The sequence below is a fragment of the Drosophila tropicalis genome, unplaced genomic scaffold, assembly GCF_018151085.1.
Source record: "Drosophila tropicalis isolate 14030-0801.00 unplaced genomic scaffold, ASM1815108v1 contig_845, whole genome shotgun sequence".
Classification (NCBI taxonomy): domain Eukaryota; kingdom Metazoa; phylum Arthropoda; class Insecta; order Diptera; family Drosophilidae; genus Drosophila; species Drosophila tropicalis.
In genome coordinates, this window is record NW_027173338.1 from 4,251,595 (window position 1) to 4,264,388 (window position 12,794).

At 34.4% G+C, this 12,794-nt stretch overlaps 1 protein-coding gene across 1 annotated transcript in view; it reads right to left on the bottom strand.

The window, feature by feature from the left end:
- nub (nubbin) overlaps positions 1-12,794 on the bottom strand; it is a 44,756-nt gene that overhangs the window by 12,719 nt on the left and 19,243 nt on the right. Inside the window, exon 3 of the mRNA XM_068295491.1 lies at positions 1,101-1,625. Coding sequence (XP_068151592.1) covers positions 1,101-1,625 — 525 coding nt within the window. The remainder of the gene's footprint in view (positions 1-1,100; positions 1,626-12,794) is intronic.

Sequence of the window (12,794 nt, forward strand, 5' to 3'; positions counted from 1 at the left end):
TACATAGTTTACGATTTGGTTTGATTAATGAGAAGAGGAAAGTGAATTAAATATTTAATGATAATTCTTAGGTAAACCAAATAAAGGGAATGGAAGCTATGAAGATTGTAACAATTTGAAAAGAAAATTTCATCCCTCTCGTTTACTTTTAGTTTAAGTTGAAACTAAACCTAAGAATTATTGCCTAAATCTAGTAACGGTGGTTGTTGGTAAGCTAGAATAACTAGATTTCCATTTACGATGATGATGCAAGACGGCATCAGTTTTCCATATCTCCAATAACAACAAATTTTGATTCATCTTTGTCTGTTTTTTGCTTTTTTTTTCGAGGGGGTAACTTGATGATAGAGTACCCGAAATCAGCATTTGACATTCAATGACATTCTTTGATTTTTATTTATGTCCTTAAAAAAAATAAGCAGAAATCGTTTCTATAGTCTTCTTTTTTTGGGTAGAAAAGTAAAGAAATCAATTGCGTTGCCCGATGCCAAGGAAAGAAAAACTTATAAAAAAGGAATTAAACAAAAGAAAATGTATTGATAGAGAAACGCACACACACACACACACAAACATTCAGTTGTTACGGTATTTTGCTACCATTTGACACCCCAAAATGAAAAGGACACAACTTGCCGGGCTCTCTCAGGTAGGCACAAAAGTAGTCAAATGTCCTTTGATATATGCATATGCGGGATAGACGACTTCTTGCAAGATTCCCCCATCCAACTAAGGAAAAAAACAACTGCAGTTTTTTTCCGCTTTTTTATGCAATTTTTAGCATGAAAATTTGGAGTTTCTTCCCTAATTTCCTTTTTGTATGTTTCTTTTTAGGGGTGGGTAAGGGAAAAGTTTGCATCCTCAGTTTTTTTTGGCATTGTTTCTTATTGCGTTCTATCAAGGACTTGAAAATGTTTAACGGTTTTTGATTTATATGCAAGGCGTTTCCCACGAGTTTTTAGGTAAAAAACAGAGAGAGAGAGAAATTATTTATTTTTGCATCCTTAAATCGATTTTGGTTAAGATTATTTTGTAGGACTTAATGAAGTATTTGTTTAGGGTAATTGCTTGAGTTACCCAGGCACTAGGATTTCTTTACTCACCATTTTGATTTTGCAATTTCAAGCATTGCTCCAAATCTCTTACATCCTTGACATTGCTCAAATGTCCATAGTTTAAGGATGATGGTCCATCTACTTTACTTTGCCCCTCCACGTTTCGCTGCTGTTGCTTGGTTTCCATTTTCAAGTTGAAAGACGAGGCATTATTGTTGCCCTCGACTGCCTTTGGCTCACTGTATTCATCCAACGATTGCAGTTTTAATTCAAGCGATTGCTCTTGGTCCATCTTCATCTGCTCGGTTGGCTCCTGCTTATCCACGTTCTCCTCTTTTGCTTCATTCTCTGTTCCTTGCAAAGTTGAGGACGATGATGATGCCGATGCTGATGATGACGATGACAATGATGATGATGATGGTGATGAGCAGGGACTTGTGTGATTTGCGCTGACATTGCGCATATGTGTGTCAACATCAGAAGCAGCCACAGCAGTCAAAGTTTCATCTTTGTCTTCGATTTGGTTCGTTAGTTCTGTTTGTTGTTGACATTGCGGAAATTTCAGATTTGAAACTGAAAATTATAAAAAAAATCACAAAGAAACAATTATTTACTTTAAATATGCCGAATTTTTTTAAAATTCAATTTAGTTGTTTATTTTACATTAAATAATAATATAATTTTAACATATATACTGAAATTTTACTATAAACATTTGTCATTTGATTCATATTCTATTGTTGGTATATACTATGAACCAGTGGAAAGGCCCAAAACGGAAAAATACTTATTTAGACACCATTTTTTTTTAAATATTTTACATAAACATATGATCCACCTAGGCATATATTTAAATTTAGAACTAACCAATCACAATGATTCTTTATCTAAAGGGTTGACTTACCCATATTGATTTACATAAGCCTCAATTTTCACTCGTTACGCATAAAAAATGGGGGAAAACAGAAAATCTCAGCAACCCTTTTTTTATGGGTCTCTCTCTCTCTGTCATTCGGTTTTGCCTGTCTCACTCTGTACGCCATTTGAATAAGCTTAGCAGAGGAGAAAAGGGGTTGATTTACATAAGTACATAAAAAACTGAATGTTGGCCTTCATTTTAATATTTGCCCCTAGGGGTTGACTCTGGCCCTCGATACTACGCACACTCTGATCAAATTTTATGATTTGTTTCGAAAAGAGGGGTAGTGGGGGACGACGACAACGCACTCTTAAAAAACCAACCAAGCAGGCACATTTTCATTGGCTGAAGTGGCACGACATGTGGGCCCACAATAAAAAAAAAATGGAAAATGAAAAATATTTTCCTACCAAGGCGTTGAAATGAAACGATGTCCTTGTGCTTAGCAGGATATCATCGCAATGTACATGTTGTTTTGTACATGTTGTTTTACCCTTTAAGGGAGGGTATAACAGCTTTGACTAACGAGAAGGGACTATGCGAACGATAAGAACGATATTCCACAGGAATCAGCGTTATGGAAGTATCTCATCATAAGTTATAAAGAAATCCTCTTTAACGCCTTTTAGGACAAAAACTTAAGAAGTTTTAGGGTATTTAAACTTCGTTTTTGTTAACATTCCACCATGGAAGATCTTTGCTGTTATGGAATGTGTAAGCCTACTCAAATGGAAAGATATTTTATAAGTTTTCAAGTGTGAAAAATGAAAAAAAACTAAAAGGGTGGATGAAGAAAAAACTTATGAATTCCATCATTTCCTTCCCTTGCTTCAAGTTTAACATGAAGAAATCATTCGAACTATAATTACCAAGTTGGAAACCTAACATTTTCACTTCATTTTCGCAAATTTAAATTGCCATTGTATATAAATATATATATAGAGATGGGGATTATTATTGTTAAATATATGTATTTAATTCAACAAATTTTACGCAATTTGTGTGTAGTTTACATTTTTGTATAATTTTTTATTTATTTTTTTTTTTTGTTATTATTATTATTTTTGTTGCTCTCCTTTGCTTTGTGTTTGCTTTGATAATGTTTGAGCGACTCGGAGGCTAAAATTAACTGCAATTTGCAGAAGCCGCCGCAGCGTCTCAAGCCAATGCACATGCAAAGTGAGAACGAACAAAGAGAGGGGATAAGACTGGGGAGGGGAGGCGATCAAGAGTTGCAAAATTTATGCAAACAAGCAGCGAAGTGTAGAAAGGCGTGCACCTAAGCGGGGGCAGTAGCCAACGCACTGCAAATTAAAAGCGCTAATTGTGCTCAGTGTATGCAAAAGGCTTAGGCAGTCAAGCCCCCCTCGAGCCTCGGATAATTGCGTGCTTAAAACCCATTAAATTCATGCCACAAAAGAAGAAGAGAAGCTTGGAGCCGAAAGTAGTAGGGAAAACTAAGCGAATAAGCCAAGCAGCAACTTACCATATAAACATATACTTATGTATGTGTGTATATATTGAGAGTGTTAAGATGTTGTCACAATGTCAGTTACAATGAAACGCTACAGAGAAGTTTTACTTTAACTCCAAGAGAGAGAGGACTTTCAGTTGGGGATACAAAGTTTTAAGTCGATGAGAATCCTGAAAATGTTTTGAAACCAAATTTTTCCACAAAGTTGCTATTTATTTTCCAATTGTTTTTCATCTTTAAAACTCTCTCATTAAAGTCCTTAATTCCTACTTAAAAAACTGGCCTTTGTGTTTTTGCATTTCCTAGAATTTGTCATTTGTTTCGTAAAAAGAAAAAAATGTTGTTGCCAAAGACAATTTTCACGCTTCGGCGGCCAAATCCTTAGCCTGTTGCGCAAACATCTAAGATAATGCCGCCTCAGACCTCAGAATTATATCAGCGATACACAGATACAGAGAAGGTGCATTGAAATTATACGATTTGTTTTTGATTTTTCAAATTTTTATTTACCGTTTGACATTAAAAATAGAATGCAACAATTACAAGGAAGTACGAAATGGAATGCTTGAAACCAAAAAGGTTCAAACGGCAGTCATAAATTTATGTCAGACATTATTTCTTCTTTTCATTCGTGGGTTTTAATTAAGTACAAAGTAAGAAGGAAGACGACCTGCATACAGCACATCAAATACATCAATGTGTACCAGGTGTAAGGTAAATATAAAGAGGTGCCAAGGTCCTGCAAGGTTCTACAATGCAATGCAGTCTCTATACACACGATGATGATGATGGTGATGCTGGAGATGATGATGACGATCGTTACGTTGTGTGTCTTGTCTGCCGTGGGAACATCGCAGAGAGGGTGAGGGCAAAGAATTATATTGCGCAAAGGACCGCAAAGGCAACAGGACAATGGCAAAAACCAAGTGCAATTTGGCTTTTGTCCTTCCTACTGACTCGCTACACCCGCTGTTGCTTATCTTCCTTTCTCTCTCCCTCTCTTCTTATAACTGTAACATTTCAACCAAAAACTGAATTTTCAAAGAAGGACTCTGATGATGATCATCACAAAAAGTGTGATCCATTTTTTGGTTGCAATACAGATGCAGCGTCCTGTCTATTATTTGTCTAAGTCAATGGTGCAAGGAAATGTCAATTGGAACCACTGACAAAAAACCATAAACTTAGAGTAATCGATTTTTATATAACGTTAACCATGCGTCCTTCGACAACTAAAACTACTTGCAATCTCTCTCTTGTTTTATAGTTAAATTGAAATTATTTATGAAATCTTTAGTTTCATCTCTATGTTTTCGTTACTGCGGTTGACCTCCTTCTTTGTAGATACATTTATGTTTGACTGGTGCTAAGAAGTCAGGTATGGACCAACTAGGATGTTCTTTAATAGCCTTTAGCTTCTCTTCTCTACACAACTTCATCTGTCGAATTAAGATCCTAGGCTTAGCTTTTTGTTGTGCCATTTGACAAACTCAGCTCAGAGTGCAACAAAAGATTCATATAGAAGCATGTAATACGTTTTGTGCTTAATCAGCATTACCTTAAAGGCATTTCTAGGACTTTCCTGAAAACCTCTATTTCTTTTCTCACCTCGAACTTTTTGAATTCAGAACCTTCTTTTGAACCCTTCTTTCATCCTTTCTCTCATTGATTTTCCCACACATATTTTCTACAATCCTTTCCCACAAATGAATCCTCTATATTTTGCCTCAAATTTTTATCGTTTTTTTTTGCCATTTTTTTATAATTAAAATTTAATTCTTTTCGAACAAAAAAAATAGCACTCGAATTTATGCAGGCAGCTATTAAAAAATATAAAGAACTTTGCACTTTCCACCACCCTTAAAGTTGAAAATACGTTAGAAAAAAGGAAATTCATGAGAAAAGGTTAAAATGTCACTTAAGAGGATATAAAAATTTACTTTTTTCACTTAAAAATTGCGCGCAAAAATCATTGCAAATCATTGGGAAATATAAAGCAAAAATTGTTTGCAGCTGTTCGAGGCGGAGAGTAGTAAAAGGCGTTGGGCAAAAGGGGTGGAAATCCAAAACAAGTTGGAATATATTTTTGAAAAAAACAAATTTCAACCCTGTTTTGCATGAGTCTCTAAAAGTATGATAAGCAAAAACAAAAAATTCAAAAATCAAAGGCCAATAAAAAGTAACGACATGGTGTTTCGTTCATATAGATTGTATATATCATGCAGAGTTAGGTAAAGGAATAGGTAGCGCGTGCCTAAAAAGTGAAATAGCAAAAAAAAAGGATGTGCCATAGCCTTCTGATCATGAGCGTGCTGAGCATGCGTATTTCGTGTGTATTGTGTAACCCAATCCACTGTTAGGGTTAGAATCTCATCTACTGTCGCCTCCTCCCTCTGGTGGCTTTAAAATTTTTGACTGAAGACAGTTTTTGTCACTGCAAATGTGGCGGAACAACTCTTCTCTTTGCTATTCACTCTCGCTCTCTCAGTTCTCGCATTTATCATCATTAAAAGGCGGGTCCCTTAGCACACGCTTCAAAGGATTGTTTGGCTACCAGCAGGAGCAGCCTAGAATAGAAGTACCGCGATTTAGCAGCTGCCTCTATTTGTATAGAAATTAAATTTGACATGCAAACATCGAGAGCGTAAAGCGAAAGGGGGGCGTTAAAGTGAAAGGATATTTCGAGAAATATGAAATTTCATCAAAAATATATTTCCTTGATTTTTGACTGTCACCATCCTCCGCTTCTGTAATCGGATCCTCAAAAGAGTGAGAGTAATTTGCGACAAATTTACGCACAAAATTTATCAAAAGGATGAGACACGGAGAGAGTGAGAGGTAAAAGTGAAAGCCATGCAAATGTTTTCCAGCTGTTTCATTTATTTTGTTTCACGCTATGTCAAGGACTACGACTCTGTTTAATTAATGAAATATCCTAAGAAAAACCCTCAAAAATGGTTCAAAGGCATTCGCTGACGTTTAATTTTAGGATCGATCTTTGTCTTTAATAAGTTGGTCTTTTTCTACTTCAAAAGTTGTAGAAGAAACTTTACAAAACTTTACAATTTTAATGTAACACTCCAACTCCAAATGAAGAACAATTTCTATAAAAAGAATCATATTTACAATTTTCCCAGCCATTTTCACAATACTTTAATTTTCCATTATGAAAAATCATAACACAAAATCATGGTGTATACAAATTTCAACCTGTCATTGTGAAATTGTAATATGCTGCTCAATAAATTTTTGTGTGAACCTCAAAAACACTTTCTCATGCAAATTTTCACTCCCTTGAATGATTTTGCATAAGGTTCTTAAAGACTAAAGACCCGGCTAAGAAGTCTGGGAATCGATCGGTCCCAATAATGGATGCAATCACCTGCAATCCATGAAGAATTGCAAAACAAGGTTAAGGCTAAAGGTCTGGCAGGTAGATGCCAAAAGAAAAATGGATGACAATGGGCCGAAGGACGACTTTCACTGCCAACAGGCATTATTTACACTTGAGCAGAACTCGAAGAAAATGAGACCAGTTGAAGATGAAGAAGGAGAATATGGAGGAGGATAAAAGGATCCCTCCAACTCAAAGGCAAACTCATTTCGCATTATCCGCATTGATGGGCCACTCATTATTTTTGATTATTCCTCTCTCTTTGGCATATGTAGTAAGGTAAGGAGCAATGTGGCTATGGGACGTGGGAATGTAAATATTTCCTTTTTATTTTTGCAAGGAGAATAGGTAGATATACATACATACATATATTTTACCTTTTCTACCTCGCCCATTATTTTTGCCCATTTCGGGCACTTGCTGTGCCTTCTCATAAACAAGCAGACAAATGAATATAAAATTAAACGAAATTTAATTGTATTTCCACATCCTTTTTTTCCCTTATGCCTAAGGTATATATCCTTTTTCCCCATTTAGTTTTGCAATCCAAACGGATATTGAGCCAATAATTTGATTGTCTGAGCAAGCAATTGATAAATGTGTTGTAAGGGCATATGTGGAGATCTTTAATTTTCAAAAGGAGTTCCTTTAAATGGCAAGTCTTTGGGGAAAGAATCATGATTTGTAAGAAAATTAAACACCATTATGTATTAGTTAAATGAAAGTTTTAGTCGTTATTGCTGATTTAGTTGTTAATGAAATTTCCTCCTCATCTCTTGACTTAAGAACTTTAGCCACTAAAGTAAATAAAAAAATCGACAAGTTCTAAAAGCATATCAATTTAATTCTGTCTTCCTTTAATAGGAAACATAGAATGATAAGGAAACTTCAATTAGGAAATAACAGAAGAAAAAACTCAGGTAATTTTGTCGTTCTGTGTAATTGACTACAAATTTAAGTATACAGTACAAGTTTAGGTATAATTTGTAATTGTTATAGAAGTAATTACAAAAGGGTTTAACTATAATCTCAACAAATACTTGTAAATAAAGGAAAACGACATAATTATATAATTGAAGAGGTTGATAAATTTATATTCTTATTCACCATTAAATAAAGCTAGGGAAATGTCATAAAATTAATGCCAACAAGAATTGTTATTGGTAATGGATCAAACAGCATTAAGTGGGTTAAACATTAAATTGACCGAATTTATTTTCTTTTTTTTTTTTTTTTAGTATAATCTACTTGCAATTCTAATTATTTTATTGCATTTTTTTTTTCTTTTAAATGTTTCTGTGTTCTTCTCAAGTTATTTAACTCACAACAGATCTCTTTTGTTGTGTAGTATTATTCATAAACATTTTGCCCCGCATTAGTCATGGTAATTACCAACAATAATTGCATAAACAATTAGTACAATTATTTTTGCAATTGACGTGATGTTTTGGTTGTTGTTGCTGTTTCTAATGCTAGTATTGTTATTGTTGTTGTTGTTGTTATTATTGTTATAATTTACAATTTGCAATAAAACTCATTATTTTTACACCAAAAACGAACCGAAAAGATAAAGAAAAAAACAAAAAACAAAATTGCAATTTGAATTTCATTTGCTACTTATTTCTGGTGCATTCTCATTTCGCACTTTACATTTGCTACTGAAATACTGAAGAGCAGCAAACAGTAACATACGAAAAACACGCAATTGGTTTATCTTCATTAGCATATACATAAGTATGTATAAGACATAAGGAGGATGAGGGAGGCGCCTCATATTTTTTGCCCCTCTTTCATTTTTGCATACATATGTTTTGGTTTTGTAGCCTCGTTGCACTTCATAAATTTTAACTGGAGGCAAAATCTAATTAGCTTCACAGTTTCAATGCGTAAACCCCAAGAGAAAGAGACAAAGAATGCCGTGTAGAAAAACGAGACAGATCGAGAGCAGAAACAAGGGGCTAAGAATCTGCTTTTAACTTTGCCGCTGTGACTTGAAAAAGATCAAAGCCAAGGATGGGGATCAGATGGATGGATCATCATCTTCTTGCCACATATTTTTATTCTGTTCTTGTTGTTGTTGCTTTCTACTTCTCCTCCTCCATGCCTTGTTATGATGATTTCTTTTGTGTTTCTTTTGTGTCCATCCAGTCATCCAGCTATCCATCCAACCATTCGACCATTCCTCATTCATTCATAATAATGCGAAATCAAAGAAACATGTCAAAAAGTCGCTCAACAAGTTGGCAATTGGCAAGTTTTGAAGTCCCAACAAAATCCGTTGACAGGCAGCGTTAAACGAGCTACCAGAAAAATGAAACACAACAACTTGGCCAAGTTGGCAAGGGCAAAAACGATTGCTCTGTATACTTCATACTGTTTGTAGTTGAAAAAGATTTAGTTGCATCTTGACATTGAAATTGGTAGACTCAGCAGAAACATCATAGAGAGAATTATCTTTACTTACAGGGTTAGATTAAGTTAGTTTCAAGAGCTCAAGGGCTCTAATATTTATTATATAAAATCCAGATATTAAGAATTTTTTACACTGGTAGATCAAGTATATCACATTATGTGTAAATGTCAGTCATTATGTACAGGGGTGTATTCAGAAAGATTAAGTAATTGGACGTTTCAATTACGTTACACATTACTTTCAACAGTACTTCAGAAATTATAGGAAAATGAAAATAACAATGCTCAACATTATCTAATATATGGATTGGTTAATAAATTTAATAATGGTTTGATTGGCTTATCTCAATTTTACGGTCATTTCGGCCATCGAACTGCGCCCTTCTCAAACCGGTCCTGATGATGACTTTAATGATCATTGTCAGTTTGTCTAAAATTGCATGCAAATTTTAATTGTATTCAGATTTCGCAAACTTAAAACGAAATCTACAGCTGACATTTTAGTTTTGTAACGATCATTATAAACCTTGAACTTTACTAAATGATAAAAACCAATTTTACCTTTTCAATTTCCAACATCTTTAAATGTACAATTAAATAAATGCACTGCATTTGTATCTAATACTATTTTTTGTTTTACTTGTTTCTTCATTTTAATTGCTAGCTTCAAAAGTCAATATCCATTAATTAAACGCATTTAAATTGCAGTTAACCAGGAGCAACAACAACAACAAATACAACAGCTGCAACAGCAACACGAAATCTACGCAAATTTTTGTTTCGCCAAAAGGCAAAGCAAAAGTTGTAATTTTTCAATTGAATGCACAGCAGCAACATCTACTATAATATTTTACTATCATTTTTTTGTTTTTTTTTTTATTGTTGTAAAACGCACGCACAAGTCAGGGTCGTGGAATGTATGGAATAGGGTGGAGTGGGAGTGGGGGGTAATTAGCATGCATTGCGATTAACATATAATTAATTGTCGGTAGAAGCAGCAACAGTGCAAATGAAAATTGCACAAATACGAAAAAAAAAAAACAGAAAATAATCACAAAAAAAAAAAAAAAAATACTAAAATTTATCAGCAACGGCATCGCCAGCGATCGCATGCAAAATACATTCCCTAAGTGCAATATCACAGAGAATATAACACGAAACGTACAAATGGAATTCATGTGACTGAAAATGGTTAAGAACGAAGTTCAAAGACTCTTACAAGAACGAAAAGATATTTGACAAAGTAAAGTTTTAAATTTAGTAGCATTGTAGATTAGCTCGTTCAAAGAGTATTAGAAGTAAGAAATTTTTTACTTAGTCATCATCGTGCTGCTGTGGGAACCTTACAAGTTAGAGAAAGTTGTGTGGTTTTCAAATGAAAACTTAGATCTAAACACAAAACTTGACAGATTTTAGTTGCAAGTTCACTTCAAAATGAACTTTGAAATGGAGAAGCTTGGTCCCTTAAAGTATGTAATATTCTGGAATAGTGTTAACTTTTCGTTACTCCAAAATTGTCTGTAAATTTAAGAATTCCTTTTTGATCACAGCATATTAAGGCCCATTGCATACTTTTGGAAGCAAATTTCATTCATAACTACTAGGTAGAACTATTTTGTTAAGACAATCAACTAGTTTGTTACATTCAACAATCAATCTTAATTCTATATTCTTCTAACATAAGTAAAGGGTTTTTTTTTTAAATGAATACGTTTCTTTAATATTAAAAGGATTTACTAAGTTCCAAGCCTCTAAACAGTTTCTATAATTAAACGTTTAATACAAAGGTTTCTTTCGCTATCTCAAATGAAACCGAAATAGTAACTCGAAGCAATTGTTTTGTAGTATTTAAGTTGGAATTCGGTTTTAATTGTGGTTTCACTTTCTATATTTTCGGTTTATTTCGGTTTAGTCATCGATACCCTTTCTCTTATAGTTGAAAATACTCTACAATACAGAAAACCAGGTGCATTGCGCACTAATTAGTTGCACAACAGACCGAAAAAACAACAACAAAAAGTAGTTAATAATAATAAAAGATACGCAAATATTTTCAGTCGCTGCCTTCGTCTCTAGCTATCTCGCTTGCTCTTTCTTTCTGTTTGTTTGTTTCTTTCTTTCTCAATGTCTGGCTGCTTTCATAACCGAATGGAAAAATTTGCCGCATGCTTTTTTGTATGTAATTGAGACTTGTTGTATTTGTTGGGACGGACTTTCAACATTATGTCTGCAGGCTTATAACAGTTTTGTCTCAGTAAAGTTCAATTAACGCATGGTAAGTAGAAAGATAGATAGGGAGCGAGAGAGAGAGAGAGCGAGATAAAGTGAGAAAGACAAACCACTTAAGAGCTCAAACAGGCCAGAACGTCTGCGTATCAAAAGACTCAGGCAACGAACTTGAATCTTAAAAAAAAAAAAAAACTATTAAATGTGGCAAACCAAAAGACAAGTGGGAGGAAGATATACTTTGGCTCATATCAATATCGTGCGATTTGCTATAAATAATAATCCGTATGCAAATTCTACTATAAATCAGCTATATGAATCTATCCCGCTGTGCCAACGAAATGAAGTTCTCAATATCAGTCTGGCCACATGCCAAAAGGCCGTTCAATTAGGCGCACCTCCAGGGGGTTAACTCAATGGACCCCAACACTGAGAGAAATGTGATGACATAAATTTGTATAACAATCAAATTGCTAACCACAAACTTCTCTCAGTGTATGCAGACAAGTTCCCCTTCGATTTTTTTAGTTTTGCTTACCGGTTTTCCTTTTCCACGTTTTCTGTTTTTTATTTGCTAGTTTGGAGGTGGCAATTTATGTAAAAAAGAGACAGAGTGAAAAGAAGAGAGACTCAGATATATATATATATGTGTATAGAGAGAGAGAGAAAGAGAAAGACCCTCCTAGAGCTCCCGCATATTACTTGGGTAATTAGCAAATGTTTAATTATAGTTCACAATTCGCTAGTTGTTGCTCCTTTCTTGCAGTTCATATTTGGTCTCTCTTTTAACTTCATCTCTTTGGCTTAACTAATTGCTCTTGGTGACTTGAGTGGCCCAGGGGAGGAAGGGGTAGACGACTTGCTCTGTCAATTGTAATTAGTTTTGCTCTTTGAACATGGCGAGAGGTGGAAATGTGCAGTTATTCAAAAGAGGTTCGCGACTGGCAGTTAACTATTTGTTCATCTATTTACCAGTAAAGCCCTCTAGCGTTAAGTAGCAGAAATGCTTTACCATTGCATATCTAAGGGTTGGTTTTCCTTCCAATTGGTATATCAATGATGTAAGGGGATTGAAAATCTTCGATTTTTGAGTTCCAATTGGATTTTCAATAGCAGTACTAAAAGAATGTAATTGGTCACACCAAACATAAGTAGTTTTCAAATATTTTTTAAGAAAATGTTGAAAACCTGTCACTTTATTTGTTTAAAGATAACCCGAATTATTGGAATCTCCTTACAATTACTTTGTAATTAGCAGTTGCCCTGAAACTGCAGTAAAATCTTTGACCATTCGAGGATCGGAATAATGAGAGTAAG